Here is a 20,276-nt window from a genome sequence, read left to right on the forward strand (position 1 = left end):
GGAAGTGTGGCATTGTTTTATAAATCTCCTTAATATCTACCTCAATAATAAACAGCTAGCGTCTCCCATCTGTTGCAATATATTGCTTTGGTTGAATTATATGAAAAAATTAGACCTCACACAGACACATAGCTGGACAGGAGAAGTATTTTAAAAGCCTTTTCAGATAATTGTAGGCATACTTCTTTGATACCATATCCAAACTCAAAAACTGTTGTTTGTTAAAGGTTAATTACAATGTGGAATATGAAATAATACAATGGTGGGAAAACTGGGATGAAGGTCCAGGTCACTGACCACATCTCTTCTCCTGACCTCTCCTTCTTATAAGTCAATCCCTATCATTATCCCTCATGCATTATATTTAGGAACACAGTGAACACTTAATAAGTAAGTACTTACTGAATACAGACTGCTTCCTATATTGTTTGTTTCTTGTTCACAGTGATTATTTCTAATTTTTCCCCAATGAACTATTTGTGTGTGTTTTTAAATGTTTTTGTGTGGTGGGGAATAATTTCAGAAGGGCAAGCTCTAAAGTTTTTTTTGAACTGTAAGAGACGAAAAGAAACTGTTCAAAAATTGGGCTTTGCTCATAAATACTCTTCCCACGGTCTGCTAGAGAGCTCTCTTTGGGGATTTGCTGACCACATCACAGTATTCATCTATTCTATTTGGCTGTAGACTAGCCAGTGGGCCAGGGGATTATTATTTTAAAGTGCTGTATGAAAGGTAAAAATGAAAAGAGAAACTCTACTTTGACAGTCACTTGTAGGCCCTAAAATGTTTACATTTCATTTTCGTACATAATTTCAGCAGTTGCATAATAGATTCATGAGTTAAAAAGCAAATACCACTGCACTGTTTATCTAAGAGCTGGGAAAGAACCCTCATTAACTAGGACTTTGGTATTTCAAGCCACAGAGGTTTTCATTGTTGTTGGTTTTCAAGGTCAGATCTAGACTTCATGTTCTAAACTGATTGGACAATATTAAATATATATAATTGTATCAATTAAATGACTTTTTTGTTAATTGAAAATAGTAACAACTATTCAGATAGTTGATACTCCCTTATTTTTAAATTTGAAAGTATGACTTATGGGCCACATTCACCTATTTATTCAACAACTATTTATCATGTACCTACTATCTACCTGTATGAAGTCCTGGTGTGGTGCTGTAGGATAAGCACTAGGCTGCTAACTCCAAGGTCGGCAGTTCAAACCTACCAGGCACTCCTCAGAAACCCTGTATAGGATCATTAAGAAATGGAATTGACTTGACAGGACTTAACAACAACTATGTGCCAAGGGCAGTTTTAGATTCATGGGATACATTTGTGAACAAAATGAACATCTTACCCTTATGAAGTTTACATTTTAGCAGTGAGAGGCAGTATAAACTATAAAGAATATTGAATTAATTTACTGATACATGTATAATTGATAGTATGCAGGTTTTAATAAAATTTTTTGAAGGTGACAGAACAATTGTGCTTTTCCCAATGATTATTAACTTTGGTCAGTTTAGCCTGCAGGATTTATTTATGATTCTGCATTACTGTGCAAAATGAAGATTTCTTATACATTAAAAAGTTAGTATATAATGATGATATGATGTGGAAAGGTTTGTTGTTGTTGTTGTTAAGTACCATTGAGTTAGCTGGGTTTAGAGCTGGCAATCATGATCTGAATCCTAGTTTTATCATTTACTGCTAGGTGACCCTGAGCAAGTTACTTAGCTACTTTTTGCTCTTGATTCCTCATCTGGAAGCAAGCATAATAATAGTACCCACTTCATAGGGTTGTTGTAAAGATAAAATAATAAATGTACAACACTTTGCCCAATGACTTATTTCTAGTAAAAGGGTAAATAGTATCTACCAAGCTTTTATTTTAGGACTATGCAAATTGTTACCAATCAATTAGAAAAATATAACTAAAACAGAAAAATGCACAAAAATACATAGAGTGCAGAACACAAAGAAAGAAAATTAGAGTTCCAGTGGTGCTGTAGGATAAGCACTGGACTGCAAGGTCGTTTTGAACTGCAAGGTGATGGTTCAAATTCACCAGCTGCTCCTCAGAAATGCTATACATAGTCGCTATCAGTTAGAACTAACTTGAAGGCACTTAAAACAACAATCATAAATAATCAAAGAAATGTAAATTATCATATAACAGTCATATAATTTTTAGTACACTGGATTGTTAATTTTAAAAAATGTTTATGTCCAAGGTTGGTGAGAATTTAGGAAACACTAGAGGGAGTGAAAATTGATATATCTTTCCTTGAGGGCAATTTGCATGTTCTTTAATGAAGCAATTTTAGGAAGTTATTCTAAGGACATAGTCAAATTGGTATATAAGACTAAATGAATGAGAATGTTTACCACAACATTTATAATTGTCAATATAAAAAATTCAGTTGTTTGTAGTTGTTAGGTGCTGTTGAGTAGGTCCTGACCTACAGGGCCCATGTGCACAGTAGAATGAAACACTGTCCGGTCCGGCATCATTTTCACAATTGTTATGTTTGAGCCCACTGTTGCTGCCACTGTGTCAATCCGCTAGGAGCGTTTCTGTTTTTCGCTGACCCTCCACTTTACCAAACATAACGTCTTTCTCCAGGGAGCGGTCCCTCCTGATACTGTCTGAAGTACAATAGGCACAGTCTCACTATCCAGGCTTCTAAGCATTCTGGCTATACGTCTTCTAAGATGAATTTGTTTGTTCTTCTGGAGGTCTATAGTACTTTCAATGTTCTTCTCCAACATTATAATTCAAATGCATCAATTTTTCTATGATCTTCCTTATTCATTGTCCAATGCTCACATGCATCTGAAGCAATTGAAAATACCACGGTTTGGGTCAGGCTCACCTTACTCCTCTAAGTGTTTTCTTTGCTCTTAAACACTTTAAAGAGGTCTTGTGCAGCAGATTCGTCTACACTCGGTTGATTTCTTGACTGCTGCTTTCTTGAGTGCTGATTGTATTTGACTGTGCAAGCAAACTGAAGTCTTTGACAACTACAATCTTTTCTCCATTTTTCATGATGTTATTTGTTAGTCCAGTGGTGAGGATTTTTGTTTTCTTTACACTGAGGTGCAACCCACACTGAAGGTTGTGGTCTTTGATTTCATCAGTATTTTTTAAGTTCTCTTTGCTTTCAGCAAGCAAGATTGTATTATCTGAATATTGAAGGCTGTTAGTGACTCTTCCTCCAATCTTGATGCCATGTATTTCTTCATCTAATTCAGCTTCTCAGATTATTTGCTCAGCACACAAATTGAATAAATATGGTAAAAGGATACAACCTTACGACTGCCTCTTGTTCTACATACAGCTTCCTCATGAGCAAAAGCAAGTGTTTTAGAATACTCATTCTTTGCAATGACATCCATATAACCAAATGTCTTTGGCTGCGTTCTCTAGAGAAGTAAGAAGTCCAACTGCTGATAACTCCTAGGATCAACAGGTAATAGATCAGGCCACTGGCTCAAGCCCAAAGAACCAAAGGCTGGAGGATGAGCCAGATGTAAGATCTAGACCCAGTAGAGAGCAAGAAAGCTTTGTCTGAGTGTTATAATATATTGGAAGCAGATTAGATCCCCAAGGAAGGTTCCCTTCAATTGATTGGCTGCTCATAGCAGACCTCATCATAGAGTTACTAGATTTTATCATGGGGGATAGCGAGAATTCAGTTGCCAAACCACCAAGAATCCTGACCCCCCAGTCAAATTAATACAAAACCTTAATTATTGCTGTCCACCCGTTGTCTACTTGGCACCTGTATTGTTAGGTTTTTGTTAGGTATTGACGAGTCAAATCCAACTCACAGTGATATTTTACACAGCAGAATAAAATGTTGCCTGGTCTTGCGCAAAAAATGACTTTATAATTGTCACAGAAAAATGTAAGCATGCACTGCAGTCCCTTGCTTAACCCTCTAGGATGGCCACTCTTAGCAAAATCCTCAACAGAACTCCAAAGCTGGAACCTCATCTCCCTTGCCTTTACACTCCAGTAACACTAGGCTAAACCAAGCTTTTAACTAAGCCAGCTTCAAATTTCAGTTTAAATTAAATGTCTCAAGGAAAGACATATTTCTCAAGAGCCTCTTCCCTGTCCCCCACAGGTTAGAAATCATCCTGTTCTGATCTCTAACAATACCCTTCACTTCTGTTTTTGTGGTCTTACACAAATGTTATTAAATGTTGTTTATACATTACTGTATTCTTAATGCAAATAACACATGACTTGTACATTGGCTTGCCAACTGCTCCTTCCACCCCGGGAGATATATTCGTAATACGTTGTTGTTCTTGTTTAATATGTTTCTTCCCTTAGAATTCTAATTCCAAGAGGGAGAAAACTGTCTCTGCTTTAGTCACTATTTTATTCATCGCATCCAATCTGGTACCTGACATAGGTGCCCAATGCATAAATTAAGAAAGATGAAATGACAATCAGTTTACAAAACATATGTGAGTCCAATTTGGTAAAAGGGACCAAAAACTCACTGGCCAGAATCAGACACACAATGGACTACCAGGCAGGCCAGTCCCTTCCCTGAGGGCCACAGAAAGAAATGGTGTACTTCTTTGGGCTGAATGGTGGGAAGGGAGTTTGTTACCAAGAGTGAGTTGGGTGAGGGTGATAGCCTGTTATGGTCCAGCCCTGTCAACTCCCAGCCCTGTCAACTCCCGGGGCTGGATGGAGCTGCCTTGTTGTTCAGGAGGTTGAGCTGGGGTGTTTTGAGGAGACAGGCCCCAGGCTGAGGAAAGCTAGGTGGTAGAGGCACTCAGCTACTGCTCGGAAAAAGGTTTCCCTGCCAGTGCAGCATCCAGGCGCACCCTAGAGGACATTGTGGGGAACCATTCTGAGAATGGGATTCCTTGCATACTGCTCAGCCAGGCTACGGCGATTGTAGACGGTCAAGAGATTTTGCTTAAGAGTGACAGCCCACCATGGGAGTGACTGTGTGGTAACTGGAGGTGAGGAGGTAGTGACACTGCTGCCTTCTCTTCTGTCAAAATTCTGACCTGGCTAGTTTATTAGTGATCCCAAGGCTCCCCCCAGCCCCCTTGTCAAATTCTCCTGCCACTTTGATCTAGAGGACAGATTCTCCTCTTCTATGACCACACCCATCCCAGATGTAAGACATCTTTCCTAGAGGGCAACTTGGCAGTACTAAATTTTAGCAGCCTCCCTACACCCCTTCTAGGACTGTGGGGGTTCCTTATTTACCTGTTCAGCTCCAGATCTAATGTTTGTCCCTGAGAATTCCCACCACGCTCACTTGACACACACCTCAATTCCCAGTCAGGCTTGAAGTGCTGGAAGAGCCTGCCCTGTTTCTTCTATAACAGAGTGATTTTCTGTGCTCTGTACTAGTAGGGAGCCCATTCCTGAGAAGCTCAATAAATACATTCTGAAGCAATGAATTCATCCATTTATTCATCTTTCCCAAGTGCAGGACCTCCTTTTGATGGAGTGCCATGGAGGCCCCAAAAGGTGACAGGGCTGGAGCAGGGATGTGTATAGCCCTCAAAGTGATTTTTAGAGTCTAGGCTTTATTATAGAGTTGGGTAAAAGGGTGCTATGGAAGGTTTTGGAGCAAGACAAAATTGGCTGTAACCTGTGCAAAATTTCTGGGTAAGATTAGATGGGAGTTAGACTGGAGGTGATGCATATAAATATATGATGACTGTGGTATTGGTGGGAATAGAGATTTGCATTTGAATGGAGTACATTCTGAGCCAGGGCAAGTGGTAGCACTTTGTCAAGGAGTCTAGGTTGGAAGAAGGACAGAGCTCATGTGTCAGGTATGGTGGGATGAGAAGACCAGTATGCGAGATGAGGTGCTCAGCTTTTGCCTCATTCTTGGGGTAGGTGACCAAGGAGAATGGACCATTACTCCCTACCCATTCCTGGCTCCTTTCATGGGAAGGGGCCTCTACCACCTTCCACTATTTTTAGTTTTGAGTTCAGACTGAAGTCAGAGAGAAACAGGTTGCAAAAAAGAGGAGCCAAAAATGAAAGCAAGTCCAGGGGATAGGGGTGGAGGACTAGAAGGCCCCCTTCAGGTAGCTCAGGCCTGGGCAGCTTGTGCTGGGCTTGTGGAAAAACCCTTCTCACAGAGACTAAACCCCTTGGGAGGCAAGTCCCAGCACGAATTGGGCTTGTGGGGCTGTGGGGCTGGGCCACCAGTCTTAACCCACTGTCCCTACCCCATACATGAGGCAGGAGTGGTATGTGCTGGATTTTCCTGAGCTGTCAGCTCAGGGAGCATAGACTCAAACTGGTCCAGCAAAGACATTTCTGTGCTGGGCAGGGCCAAGTGGGATTGCATAGGCCTAGTGGCCTGTGGCTGTCCCTGGTGCGGCCTCACTCTTCCCAAGGGCTCATGTCTGTGTCAATGGCAACGCAGTTGTAGGCAGCATAGCGGAGCTTCTCCTCACAAACCTTGGCGCTGTGGGTGTAAGGGCTTGGTCAGCACAAACTGCAGAGTTTTCTCCATCACTACACCATGGGATGGGGCTCCAGCTTGTACATTTTAGTGTCAGACATCTTCCCCAACCAAGGATGCCACCTTTCCTCCCTGCTTTCCACTCTCTAGTTCTAACCTAGGAAACCCACCTGGCATAGTGCGGTAGAAAGAGGGTGCTGGAGCAGGTGGAAGACTCTGGTAGTGCATCTGTAGTTTCATAGCTGGGGGTATAGAGGGACCACAGAAAAGGAAGAATTGTAGGGGCATAAGGCAAGGGTCACAGAGGGCCAGCCACAGCCGCTTCAGAGCTGAGCGCCCCTCAGCACTCACCCTAGCTTGTCTGGGTAGATGTAGATCCGTGCTGGCAGGCGGCTTCGGCCTGTGACAAAACGCAGGAAGCGGCTCCGGTCCTCTGAATGGAAAAGACAATCAGCAGTGGTATGGATGGTGAGGGAAGCTGTATAACGTGTACCCTGCCTCTTATTTCACAAGTGAAGTCCAAGGCACTACTCCACCCTCTTCCACTAACCATTGGTGAAGTTGTTCAGTGCCTCCCAGAAATACTGCACCCTCGTGTCAGATTGCTCGAAGTCTTCAAATCGGGCTGGTGAAAAAGAGTCATTCTTAGGTCCTGACCTGCCAGTCCTTCAGCTCCAACCCCATGCCCACTGCTCTGACCAGCCCCATCACTGGAGACTCACTGAGCTTGCGCAGTGCATCCACTGTGACCTCAGGGTCCCCGCATACTTTCTTCTCCAACTCTTGCCAGGTCAGCAAGTCCAGCACAGCCTGTGGCACCACCTTCAGCAGACCTGCCTGCATGGCTGCCAGCTGGGAAGAGGGGAGAAGGTCTCAGTTGGAGAAGCAGGTGTTAACTCCCAAGGTCAGTGTGGGGTAGGGCCACTTGGCCTCCACTCATGGAGATAAGTAGTAGACATGAACTACTTTGCTCAGCACTAGGGACATCGCTGTATCCCACAGATCAGCTGAGGAATAGTAGGGGCCAACGTTCTTAGGGTACCAGGGCTTATCAGTCTGGACTGTGACTACTAAGGGCTGGGACTTGGTAGGGTCCAAGGCTCACAGTTCCACCAGCCTCTGAGCAGTACCTGCTCCTTGCTCTCCTCTAGCCGCACCTTCTGCACCAGTTGAATGAAACGAGAACGGTCCTCATATCCCACCACGATGCCTGCACCCCCAGGGACCAGCTCCACGACTTGCTGGTCACTTAGTACCGTGGTGAATGTTAGCTCCTTTCCAAACTTAAATTCAAACGTCTCCTTGTCCATGCCTTCCATTACTTCTAGGAGCTTCACCTGGAGGTAGGAGAGCGGCGTGGAGTTCAGCTTTTCATTGTGGAGATCATTCCTGCTTTTCCTCAAGCAGAGGAGATAGCCGGGTAAGAGAGTCCCAATGCAGGACAGAGCTGTGACAGGACTGGGACAATGCCTAGCCACTTTTGGAGGTCAGGGACAGTGTCTTGGAGAACATGGCATCTAACATGAGACCCAGATGATAGCGGGGAGTCAGGAGAAAGAACACCCTGGAGAAAAGTGGAGGGAGAAGACCTGAGGAATCAGTTTGGTTGGAGCCTGAGCATGAACCAAGTGGTCAGAGATACAGGAGATATACAAGGCCTTTCTAGAGCCTGCATTTTCTCTGAAAGCCAGCTCAGGGCCATTGAAGAGTTCAAAATAGGATAGTGAAGTGAATTACTCTGGCTGCATGGAGATCACATGAGTCAGAATGAGAGCAGGGACACTAGCTTTGGCAGTAAACAGCCGGATTAGAAGGGAAAGTGGCTTGAACCAGGGGGATTATAGTGAGGATGGGAGATGTGGCTATATTCCGGATAGCTTTAAGATGGACAATTGACAGAATAGGGGACGAAGGGTGGTAGGAGTGTGGATGAAGGAAAAGGAATAGTGAAAGACAACTTAGAGGGTTCTGGAATGGGGAGGGCTGGGAAGTAAGGCTAGCTTAAGACAGGAAGTTCAGTTCAAGAAGGCAACAGATTGGGGAGTAAATGAAACATGTGCTGAGCTTGAGGTGCCATCTTGGGGGAACTATCCAGAAGGCATATGCATATATGACCCCAGGCTTAGGAGAAAAACTGAGGCTGGAGGTAAGAATTTGGCGGTCATCAGAAAAGAGATAGTAGTTGAAGCCATGGGAGTAGATGAGCTTGGAGAAAGAAAGCATGTGTGTGCTGAGAGAAGGTCTAGACAGAGTCCTGGGGAGCATCAACCTCTAGGGGCTACGCAGAGGAAACATGGCCTCCAGACTCTACTCACCAACACAGAGTCCACCGCTGGGAAATCCTTGCTCCAGCTCACCTCCTCACCAGAGAGCTGCTTCCATACAAAGCCAGGCAGAGCCAGGACCTGTGGAACAAGAATATACTGCTGCCTTCTCACTCTGAGTTGCTCAAGCTTGGCTGGCCCTTTCTTTCCTCTAGGACCTAGGGCTGCCTAGGTAGGAGTCCAGATTGAGCTACTCACCAAGAACTCCTTACCCCGAAGGGCAGCCCCCATCAGCTGTCCGATCCACTCGTACTTGGCAAAGTCTTGACAGGATGGATTGGGCACATACATGTCCCGGGCTTCACCGGTACCATTGCCCTGTCCCAGACACAGAGCTGTCAGCACAATAAGGGATGGACCCGATTTTGTTGCTCCAAGCTTCCCCGAACTGTGAGCTCTGAATGATCCTCTTCACATGCACAACAGCTCTTCCCACTGCCTGTCCAGAGGTTGCCCAGCGCAACTTGGCCCTCCTCTGCCCCCTCTTTTAGTTCAGCCTGGAACCTGGGAGCTTTGCAGTAGCAATGTGGGAGGTGTGGCTGGGAGATTACCTGGTTGGCTGTGCGTACAAAGAAGGGCAGAGGCACCGGGGTGTCCGCCGAGCTAGGGCACAGCTCTTCTGACATGTCAGCTAGGCTATCACGGAAACCACCTCCTGAAATCACAGATGCCTTTAGCTGGGCACTCAGGAGTTTCAAGCCATATGGGGTGATATCCAGGGCCCCTTTCTTGGCTAGCTAGTGACCCCAGAAACCTTTACCACTCTCAATAAGACAAGCAGAACTTGTCATCCTTCCTTAAGGCCTCACCTTGGTCAATGATGCCTTCTGCAATGAATTTACACTCCCACCACTGGTCATAGCGCATGGGCCACCTGCAGGGGTAGTGTTCTGTCATCATTCTGGGACCAGCCCAGAGACCAGCCAGGAGTCAGGGCTACAGAGGGATAAAGGTGGGGGGTACTTGGGGCAGCACACAGGTACATGAGAAGACTTCAAAACGTTTGTGGAAAAATGGATTCTAAAGATAATGGGATTTTTCCAACAAGTCTTTGAATCCCCCTCCTGTGTGTGCCTACATGTAGCCTGAAGAAGGCCCTCACCCAGATCCCATACCTATAGTCCAGGGGCTTCTCATATTTATCAGAGGGCTTGAGGCCTTCGTAAACCTGGGGGTGAGAGGCAAGAGGAAGTCTGTGTCAAGACCTGACCCCACTCTTGCTCAGAGATCTTACTCAGCTCCCTTGTGGGCCCTTTACTGATCCTCCCTCAGTCTGACCCTAGGCAGTCCAGACCTGAGTGAAGACAGCATTCTTGCAGGCAGGGTCCTTTGAGGGGCAGGCACGGTGCTCCATGGCAAGGCGTCGGTTGATGTATAGACGTGGCATGAAGCTGGGCTTGCTGCTTTCTGAGTCACGCAAGCACTGGGCCACCAGGCTGGGCCGCTGACGTGACAGCAGCAGGAACTGTTTCACTTGCTGGTGAGGAGAGGTGGCCAAGGCAGGACTGGTGGGCAGTTAGCCTCTGTCTAGGTCCTGGAAACTTCTATGCCTGGACCCAATTCCTCAACCCGTCCTTGCCTCCAGTTCCTCCCTTAGTCTAGCCACCAGGGTGACATTTTAAAACAAACAACTTGCCATTGACCTTCTCTTTCTTAAAACCTTCCCAATTGATCTACTGACCACGGACAAGGTCCCTGTTTTACAGCCTGGTCTACTTCCTGTCCACCTATTCCCAGCCTCATCCCTGTGTCATCCTGATGTGCAGATAACTCCCAGTATGTACCTGTCATGCAACCTGCCCTGTCCATGCTGTCACCGCTCCTCCCCCAGCCCTTGTGTATTCTACACATGCATCTGGGGAATAGCTCCCAAACACTACATTTTAACCACTTGTGTCTAGCAGCCAAAGTCTAGGCCTAGAATAGGTTTCAGGGGAGTCTCTGCTGGAGAGTGAACAGATGCATGAGCAGGAAGTCCTACTGCCCAGCATTGAGTGAGTCAGCTTACCTTAATCTCACTGAAGGTACCCAATGTGTGGTCCCAGGCAGGTACCAGGTGGTGTAGGACACTGTCCAGGATCTTTATGAATCTGGGTGGGTGGGTAAAGATAAAGCTGGCTAAGTTGGACATGGATATAAGCTGCAGAGCCCCCCTCCTCAATACACAGGGAGAGGGAGAAGGCAGGGCATAGCTATACTGTAAGCTGTTCCTTTGAAGTGAAACAGCTTATGGTATAAAACCTTAGAGGCCTCCTCCACACAGACACAAAAGCCCAGGGTGGGAGAAGGGAGTGGGCCTGGCAGGCCTGGGGCAACAGCCACCTCTGTAAAAGAACAGCTCTGCGGTACAGTACTTCTGGGTCAGTGCCTTCCAGGCGTGGATATCGCACCAGACTGGTGGGCTGGAACAGGTCTGCATTCAACCCTAGTTCCCGCTGCCTAGATGACTTGATCTTGACCCCTCGAAGACGCACGTCAATCCCATCATCTGAAGGAAGGGGTCAGAGTGCACTTGCTACCTCTTTGGCCCTAGACTTGGGATGGCACCTTACTGTTCAGTCTTTTTTCACCCTTAACACCTAGAAATTGAAAACCCCTGGGATGCCCTTCTACTCATCTGACCGTGGTTTATATATTCTTTGTGGCTTTTCTGTCTACCACTAAGATGTTGGGATCCCTGAAGGTTCCTCCTCAGTTCTTCTCCCAGGTGAGTTGCTATGGCTTCAAGGCACCTCCTTTAAAGTGTCTCCCCATCTGGCTCAAGTCCCTATGCTTAAAATCCTAGACTTACTTCAAGCCTGTCCCTTCTCCCCTAATTCCTTACCTGTCCCTTCTCTCCTAGTTCCAAGCCCATCTCCGTTCCACATGTACTTCCAGCTTGTCCCACCTTATACTCATACTGACCCCCTTTCTTCCCCACAGCCTCAAATCCTACCTCGGCATTCAACAATTCGGATCTCAATGATTGGGAGGTGGACAGTCATATCCTCCAGGACACAGACATCACCGATCAAGGTCCTGAGAAAGTGAGGGTGAGACAATTCAGCCTTGCCCCTTCTAGGCCTCCAGGGATTGTGGGGTCCCACTCAACCCTCCCTAGGTTGGGTGCCATTGCTAGGATCATCCCCATCCCCGCTCCCACAACTTTCCAGGACAGCCTGCTCACTCGTCAATGTTCACATCACTCAGCTTCTTCAGGTTGTCCCCTTCACCACCATAGACCACCACCCGCTTAGGCATAAAGTTGTCATCTGTGGTATCCACAGTGAGTAGCAGCTTCCTGGGGAGTCAGAGTGTGCACAGGTGTTTCTGTGCACCTAAAAACATGTGGCTCACCCAGCTTGTTGTATCCCAGAGCCCACTCACTTGACCACGGTGCCTTTCTTCATAGTAAGCCGTACCCAGTGTTGGCACTGGGACCCATCACTCTCCCAGTAGGTGTCTGCATTGCTGTCAGTCAGGCAGGTCACATTGAACTCCTCCTAGGGAGGGGCAGAAAGATGGCGTGAATGGTTACCCCTACTCCCTGCACTGGGTCAAGGAACAAGAGACAAAGCACAGTAGAGTTGGGCTAACAGAACAAGTGGCATGGGGCTGTGCCTAGGGGCTCCCTACAGGACTTCCAAACTGGGAGGTTGAAGTGGCCTAGATGTGGGGGTTCTGAATTTAGCCTTGAGGGATACGAGCTGCAGTACCCACCGTGTAGGAGGAAACGTCTATGCTCTCCACATACTGTTTCACGCTACCCAGGTTCTCATCCTCCTTGCCCAGGTGGTCGAACAAGAAGTGGATCAGATCCTCGTCGCACTCGTAGGTCCATGTTGGGGGCACATAGCTAAGTAATCCCAAGCCCCTAATTAGGTTAGGCCCATCCCGGGAGCTCCCTCCTCCCCCATCCTAGCCCAGCTAACTCACAGCAGCCTTTGTAGAGCTTCCGTGTAAGCCTCCGCCGGCTGAGGCTTCGATCCCAGTCGATGTGAGTATGTCAGGTCCACTACTTGCTCCCATCTGTGGGCATACCGTGGGAAGTAGTTTGGGGAGACTTCAGTAAGCAGTAGGACCCTTACATTACAACCTGAAATCTTCCCAAGAGCGATTCTCCAGACCACGCCCACAGGAGCCCCTCCCTTTCCGGCTTTTAACAGCGTCCACTCCCTCCCGCTGCTCCCGGGTCAGTAGTAGATTGGTTTGTAACTCCTCCTTGCCGGGGCATCTAACATCAAGTCCCACCATTTCAGGTGCAGGACCTGAGCACTGGCCGGTAGTCTACACCGAAAAGCTGCTGCTGCCGCTGGAGGTGGTCGGGGGTGTCGATGGGCACGAGACGGGCCCCGCCTTCCGCCGGGCGGCACACCAACAGCCATCCTTCGTCCAGCCCGCAGTCACCCAAGTGCTCTGCCAGCTGCTCCTGCCGGAAAGTACCAGGTGGAGACTGCCGTCAGGGAACGGCCCAGCCCAGCCCAGCCCAAAGGCCACTGAGCGCAGTGCAGGGCAGGGAGGGGAGCAGGGACAGGCCGGGCCGCACCTTAGTCAGCTTCACCCAGAGCCCGTGGCCGTTGCACAGCTCCTCTCCCGTAGTGCGTACGCAGGCGCCACGCCGGAGCTCGATGCTGTCGCGGGCAGCGCGGAGCGGCCCGGAGCCGGTACCCGGGGCAGGGCCGGCGGCACCCACACGCAGCCCCATGCCCTCTGCTTCCCACACTGGCAGCAACACGCGCGACGGTCCCGCCGGGTCCTTGTAAAGCTTGTACAGCACCTCACGCGGCACGAAAGCCAACGCTGCCGGCAGTGGCCGCCCGGCGCGGAGGCTCCGTGCTGCCTCCGTCAGAAAGCGAACGCGACCCAACAGCTGCCGTGGGGACTCCAGCGCCGCTCCTGGGCTCGGGCCTGCCATGGTGAAATGACAGGAGATCCCACAGTTGTTCGGAACCTTAGAGCACCGGCCGCACAAGCCAACTAGGCTTCCTACCACGCCCGGCCCCGCCTCCGCCCTGCCGTTGCCGTATGTTCTGGATTATGCGCACTGTTTTTAAACCTAATTTTCACTTCATTGAAGTTATCGAGAAATAAATATAATTTTTCACAGTGCTCCACTTTTTACTCCTAGGAAGGTGGAAACACTGCTTCTCATTCTTTTTCCTCAAGCTATATGTATGCTACCACACTTCTACACGATAACGTCAACGAGTGCATTGCAAAAGGGCCTGCATGATTGGGATTCTGCTGGCATCGCCAACTTCTCCTCTAATGCCCCACCAGACTGCTCTCCCAGTTCCTAAGAGTCAATTGTTTTTCTAGTTTTCTACTTTGACATGCTGTTCACTTTGCTTGGAGGTCCTTCTCCCACTTTTTGCGTAATTAAACTATTTGCCCCCAGCTTTTCCCTTTAAAGACATTTACCACTGTGGTTATGTAGAAGGGCATTGTTGTTAAGTGCTTTCGAGTCGGCTTTGAAGTTTCCAAGGAGCCGCGGGTGAATGTGAACCGCTGACCTTGCGTCCAGTGCATTATCCTGCAGCGCCACAACAGGATTTCTCAGTAGAGTCTAGTTCCATCTTGCGTTGTGCCTGGCTGTGTCAGACATAAGACTCATGGAGAATGGGAATGAAAACAAGACTTGGGGCGAGCCTTTGGGATTCTCAGGCCACCCAGGAAAATAAATTGCTCACGCTATCCGAAGATGTAGTTATAGCATAATTCTTTCTTTGGGGCATTTGCTGCCGCGGCGATATTTCCGATTTTACGGTGAAGATAGGTAAGGGTCCTACGGGCAGCAGCCGAGGCAGCCGGGAGCTGTCATTGGGGTCAGATCATGTGACTTTCAATATGGCGAAACCCTTTGCTCACTCCAGGAAGGGGCGGAGCCTGGGCGGGGACATACTTAGATTCTGGTTAACGTGGGGACTGTGCTGATATTTACAGACGGCTTACCATGGAGGCGAAAGAGTTGGGGTGAGTTTTCCGTAGTACCGGGTATGACCGGCCGCTCTTCTGAACTGAATATCTGAACTCATGTGTCTGTCTCTTGACCCTCTCTCTCTGGAGAGCTCTCAAATCCCGATCCTCCCATCTCAGGAACTTTCATTTCAGGAACGGCTTAGCTGGACTGTGTCTCCTAGACCTTCATTTACGAGATGTCCCCAGGACTTCCTAATCCTCAGCTAGACCCCTATTTCGGGGTCCTCAGCTATGATTTCCGCCTTGAAAATAACAGCCGGTGTGTGTGTGTCTGTCGGTGTCTCTCAGTCCCAGAGCCAGCCTACTGGGACCCCTGTCCCTGAGATTCTCTGATCCAGATACCCTCAAACTATGTAGGCTTTTGTCCCCCTTTCCTCTCTCTCCTCTAGTTATTTTAACCTTAGTGGAGATGAGTCTGTGTACTGGGAAGAGGCCCCAGCACGGGTCCTTCTGTAGTCCTGTGCACCACCTGATAGGCAGAGGAGTTGGAATAGGCGGGGACCTGCAGGCTTGGTAGCTGGCCTGCTGGAGGCAGATAGCGGTCCAGAGGAATCCGTCTAAGAACCCGCAGTTTCTCCGGCCTTCCCCTTATCCCAGCCTAGCATTGCATACTGACTCCTCTCCTTCCTTTGCCTGCACACCAGACCTCAGGGTTTTCCAGAGCTGAAGAATGACACGTTTCTGCGAGCAGCCTGGGGACAAGAAACAGATTATACTCCGGTTTGGTGCATGCGGCAGGCAGGCCGCTACTTACCAGGTCAGGGTCAGGGCCCGGGAATCTAGGTAAAAAACTGTAGAATGAAAAGTTTTTGAGTATCGGGAGGTTCTGGAGGGTCTCAAGGCCTAGTCCAGCCTTCTTTCTCCTGCTTGTAGAGTTTAGGGAAACTCGGGCTGCCCAGGACTTTTTCAGCACCTGTCGGTCCCCCGAAACCTGCTGTGAACTGACTCTGCAGGTGAGTGGTCTACAAATAAGGGAGGGATTTCTTCCCTCAGTTTGCCACTTAGCAACCTAACTCCTATTCCCCATAGCCACTGCGCCGATTCCCTTTGGATGCTGCCATTATCTTCTCCGACATCCTTGTTGTACCTCAGGTACCAGCCCAAACCTGATTGTAGAATAGGTTGGGGGGAAAGGGGGGGCGTGTGGGGAGATACTTTGGTAACCCTTCTATCAGTGTAATCAGGGTTCGAGATAAGCACATATCCTCACTGAACAGAAGGGGAAAATTAAGGCTGAATGATAAGGAGGCCTCACATCTCTTTCTGGTGTAGTCTGGACAGAATCTTTCCTCTTGAAATTTCAGGTTGAGAACCCAGATGTTTTCTCCCCCTCCAGGCATTGGGCATGGAGGTGACCATGGTGCCTGGTAAAGGACCCAGCTTCCCAAAGCCATTAAGGGAAGAACAGGACCTGGAGCATCTACGAGCACCAAAAGCAGCAGCTTCTGAGCTGAACTATGTGTTCCATGCCATCACCCTCACCCGACAGCAACTGGATGGGCGTGTGCCACTGATTGGCTTTGCTGGTGCCCCGGTAATGTAGAACAGAGCCGGGGCTCAGGCATGGGGATGTCCATTATAGACACGAAAGGGAAGAAGTGTCATTCTGGCTTCTGCACCTGTGACATCTTTTTTGTATTCTTCAGTGGACCCTGATGACGTACATGGTTGAGGGTGGCAGCTCAAGCACCATGGCTCAGGCTAAGCGCTGGCTCTACCAGAGACCTCAGGCTAGTCATCAACTGCTTGGCATTCTCACTGATACTCTGGTGCCATATCTAGTGGGACAAGTGGCTGCTGGTGCCCAGGTGAGTCTTGCCAGGGATATCTGTTAAGGACTGAGAAGGCAGGGGTCTTAATACTAGGCATAAAGGGATCTTGGCCTCTGATGATTTAATCTATATTCCACTTCCTCCCTAGACACAAAGCCCTGTCAGTTTGGCTGGAGCAGCCAAGCCCACCCTGACATTGGCAAGGAAAGTTGATGCTCTGTGTGTTTGAAGACCCGAGCTGGTGCTTGGCAAAACATTCTGACTAGACCTGGGCTTATAGGCTTAGGCATTATCAGAGGATGAGATCATGTGAGGAAAACAGACACATCCTGGATTATTTCTCCGTGTATTATGTATTTTTCCTAACTACCCCAATTATAGGCATTACAGCTCTTTGAGTCTCATGCAGGGCATCTTGGCCCAGAGCTCTTCACCAAGTTTGCACTACCCTATATCCGTGATGTGGCCAAGCGGGTGAAGGCAGGACTGCAGGAGGCAGGCCTGGCTCCAGTGCCCATGGTGAGGATGTGGGTATGGGTGAGTGAAGGTGGACCCGGGGAGCTTTCTGGTTAAAGCGTGCATGCATGAAATGACCACTAGAGGGCAGCAGAGATGCATCTGAGAAAGGTTAGTGGGTATGGCAAGGCCCTCTAGCCTCAGAGAGCTATCCTTTTTCCTCAGATCATCTTTGCCAAGGATGGGCATTTTGCCCTGGAAGAGTTGGCCCAGGCTGGCTACGAGGTGGTTGGGCTTGATTGGACACTGGCCCCAGATAAAGCCCGGTGAGTGAAGTAGAGTTGGACCCTTGAGATTGAGGTGGAAATGGGACAGCTACCGTATGTACAGTTGGCAGAACTTTGCACTGGCTCTGCTTTCAGGAAGCGTGTGGGAAAGACCGTGACTTTGCAGGGCAACCTGGACCCCTGTGCTCTGTATGCATCTGAGGTAACAACCAGGCTATCTATGTGTGTCTATGAGTTTGTGTCTGTATGTACACAGAGACATGGTTATGTGAATTACTGAATGTGTTTGTTTTATTGTATCAGCTTGTCCTTTCCCATCCCCTCTCTGCCCCATATAATGTTAAGTTCTATGAGGGCAAGGATTTTTTTGTTCATTTGTTTTTATTAATGCCTGGCCCATAATGCCTGTTGCTCCCCCGAGACCTGTTTTAAACTGACTGCATCACAGCCATTAATTCAGTCATTATTTTATGGAATAAATAATTGAGTGAATAGCAAAGTAGAAGCATGCCTATGTATGTGTATGTGTATGAGGACAGAGGCCTGCTGGTCCCCACCCTAATCCCTGTAGCCGTACTCTCTCATTGGGCCTCCAGGAGGAGATCAAGCGGCTAGTGAAGCAGATGCTGGATGACTTTGGGCCACAGCGCTACATTGCCAACCTGGGCCATGGGCTTTACCCTGACATGGACCCAGAACATGTGGGGGCCTTTGTGGATGCTGTGCACAAGCACTCACGTCTGCTTCGAAAGAACTAAGCATACACTTGCTCTTCCAAGTACCACCAGCATTGATGATTGTTTCCAGAAGAATAAAAGTCCCAGCCTTGGAACTATGTGGCCTTGTTGGTGATGGATTTGTGCCCTAATCCTAATTTCTGTTTAGTATTTGCTTCTTCCCTGATGCTTCTCTCTGTACCTCCTCCCTCAAGCCATGGGGACTCAGGTGTCAGTGAATATGTGCTGCAGGAATTAATATTTCATTGCCATCTTGGTCCTAGTCATCCAAACCCCAGAGCTACATGGGGCTGGGTTGAGCTTCCTGAAAGCTGGGACAGTTACAGAGAAAGGGGTAGGGTCCCCACTGCATACAAAGGCCAAACTTGACAGGGCTTTGTGTCTGGGGAGGAAGTGGAATATAGATTAAAGGAGGCACAGAAATAGCTAGAACACTATAGAAGAACTGGGTGATCAGGGAGAAGCTGAGGGGCCTTGTGTTTTGACACCAAAAGATGGGAAAGATATCAAATTCAGAGCTAGGGTCAGGCTTGGTCATGCCCCAGATTAGGCCATCACCAAGAGGAAAAGGCCTCCCAAACCAGAAGCCCCTCTGGCATACGGGTTGTTCTGCATTCTCTTCAGAGCAGAACATTCTCGGAATCTTGCTGTTTCTTCTCATAGTGGCACTTACTTATTTTACGGGATAAGGCTCTGAGATGTCTGTGAGAACTGAAAAGACGTTTGGTCTGGCAGAAAGTTCATCATCTGTCATACCATGTCTCTTCAGACCACCAGGGACCCTCTGTGTTATAAGTCCAACCAGCAACCTGTCCCAGCAAAGCAATGTGGTGGGGAGAGAAGGGCCTTATTTATTGAGAGAATGCAACTTGTGCTTTTAGAGAAATGATCTTTTCTGTGATTCATGATTTATTCATAGGAAAGCACTGTGAGTTCACACATTTGCTAAAAAAAAAAGGTAAAGGTAATTGTGATACAGAAATGGGAGCGGCTTTTCTCTCTTTATTTTTTAACCAACCCATTGGGCTGAAAGGTTTCAGGGGCCCTTGGCTGGACAGTAAGACTTCAGTAGCCACAAACAGTAAATACAACTTATTGGTCAGTTTGGAACAAAGAAAGGTGATACAAACAGTTTGTCAAAGAAAGGAAAATTAAGTAGACAGGGAGGCCCTCAGTTCACACTCTAGCTATACCACCCCTTCCCTCTAACATCCCACCCCTACTCAGAAACTAAGACATGAAACAGGAAACAAGACACTGGCATCCAAAGGACTCTTCTGAATGTCCCTTGCTACCTCCTATAGAAATTCCACACTGAGAATAGGGGGCAGGCAGGTAGAAGGAACTGGAGGTCAGCCAGAGCTAAGAAATTAAGAAGGGCAAGGCCAGATGCATTCTAGCCCTAGCCTCCAAATCAGTGACCAGGGGGACTGTGACAAAAACAGGCAGAGGAAGCTTGAGGTAGAAAGGTAGGGGAAGAAAGCAAATAATGGATGGAGAAGAGAGCTGTGGGGCTCAAGCAGTTTTAGGGCAGAGAGAACGGTTCTCAGAAGCTTCGGCAGGAGAGAATGGTAAATAGAGGAGGCACACAGATAGGGGACATGTTTAATCTGGTAAGACAGAAAGGAATGAGGAAAAGAGATCTGGCAAAGAGTAGACACACATTCATGCAGATTCTCAAAGTACGCAGGCATACCTCCATGTAGAAATATAAAAACAGGTCCATGAATAGCAAGCATACACACAAACACAAGCATGTTTATACATGTGTGTGCCCAGACATACACACACTAAACATACATACACACGAATGCACGTACAGATTCACACATGTATGCAAATGTGTACCCCTTCCACGCAGACCTTCCATCTACAGACCAGCACACATGTATCCAGACATGTATACATATATGTGAACATACAGACAGGCATGCATAGATAGATCTATGCACACGGACACATGTATTTAGCCACACTGATGGATATACACACACATATATATATAATTAGAGATGAAACAAGACATTAACCTAACGGTGACCAGAGTAGATGTCCGAGTATATTATGGACTCAATGGTTCCCAGACGCCAGACCCTCATCTTCACCCTGAATTTGTTTCTGAGGAGCTCAGCAGGTTCCTGAGAGGCTGTGTAAGGCCGAGCTGGAACAAGAGCTTCAGTGTGGCCTCAGAGCTTCATGAGGCAAAAGTCTAAGTCCTAGCCCCTGCTCCTCACTCACATCTGAGCCACTGATGGCCTGCAGCCTGAGG

The 20,276-nt window shown here is 47.9% G+C and overlaps 2 protein-coding genes across 2 annotated transcripts; one reads left to right on the plus strand and one right to left on the minus strand.

Moving 5' to 3' along the window:
- Positions 1-6,391: 6,391 nt before the first annotated feature.
- HECTD3 (HECT domain containing E3 ubiquitin protein ligase 3) lies at positions 6,392-13,694 on the minus strand. The gene is made up of 21 exons (XM_006839696.1): positions 13,323-13,694; positions 13,045-13,205; positions 12,713-12,805; positions 12,497-12,632; positions 12,164-12,279; positions 11,964-12,077; positions 11,733-11,815; positions 11,120-11,285; positions 10,806-10,887; positions 10,092-10,274; positions 9,913-9,965; positions 9,607-9,671; positions 9,349-9,452; positions 8,996-9,115; positions 8,789-8,878; positions 7,604-7,810; positions 7,196-7,325; positions 7,024-7,098; positions 6,825-6,906; positions 6,644-6,715; positions 6,392-6,476 (listed from the first exon to the last, which is right to left on the minus strand). Exons 1-21 carry the CDS (start codon positions 13,689-13,691, stop codon positions 6,392-6,394), a joined length of 2,586 nt encoding a protein of 861 aa, XP_006839759.1. The 5' UTR covers positions 13,692-13,694.
- A 904-nt stretch (positions 13,695-14,598) lies between these two features.
- Positions 14,599-18,089, plus strand: UROD (uroporphyrinogen decarboxylase). The gene is made up of 10 exons (XM_006839697.1): positions 14,599-14,749; positions 15,400-15,512; positions 15,629-15,708; positions 15,785-15,847; positions 16,092-16,289; positions 16,402-16,563; positions 16,909-17,046; positions 17,209-17,309; positions 17,406-17,472; positions 17,867-18,089. Exons 1-10 carry the CDS (start codon positions 14,730-14,732, stop codon positions 18,026-18,028), a joined length of 1,104 nt encoding a protein of 367 aa, XP_006839760.1. The 5' UTR covers positions 14,599-14,729; the 3' UTR covers positions 18,029-18,089.
- The last annotated feature ends 2,187 nt before the right edge of the window (positions 18,090-20,276 follow it).

This window comes from Chrysochloris asiatica, unplaced genomic scaffold, assembly GCF_000296735.1.
Source record: "Chrysochloris asiatica unplaced genomic scaffold, ChrAsi1.0 scaffold00026, whole genome shotgun sequence".
Taxonomy (NCBI): domain Eukaryota; kingdom Metazoa; phylum Chordata; class Mammalia; order Afrosoricida; family Chrysochloridae; genus Chrysochloris; species Chrysochloris asiatica.

What these genes read in the sequence shown, in the direction of transcription:
- HECTD3 (XM_006839696.1), bottom strand. Translation starts at nt 13,691, where the DNA reads ATGGCAGGCCCGAGCCCAGGAGCGGCGCTGGAGTCCCCACGGCAGCTG. An exon ending in GAAGCTCTACAAAGGCTGCT is followed by an intron (nt 12,633 to 12,712) that starts GTGAGTTAGCTG and finishes GGGATTACTTAG; the next exon opens with CTATGTGCCCCCAACATGGA. An exon ending in GGATGCACTGCGCAAGCTCA is followed by an intron (nt 7,099 to 7,195) that starts GTGAGTCTCCAG and finishes CTTTTTCACCAG; the next exon opens with CCCGATTTGAAGACTTCGAG.
- UROD (XM_006839697.1), top strand. Translation starts at nt 14,730, where the DNA reads ATGGAGGCGAAAGAGTTGGG. An exon ending in GCTGTGAACTGACTCTGCAG is followed by an intron (nt 15,709 to 15,784) that starts GTGAGTGGTCTA and finishes TATTCCCCATAG; the next exon opens with CCACTGCGCCGATTCCCTTT. An exon ending in CTGGCCCCAGATAAAGCCCG is followed by an intron (nt 17,310 to 17,405) that starts GTGAGTGAAGTA and finishes CTCTGCTTTCAG; the next exon opens with GAAGCGTGTGGGAAAGACCG.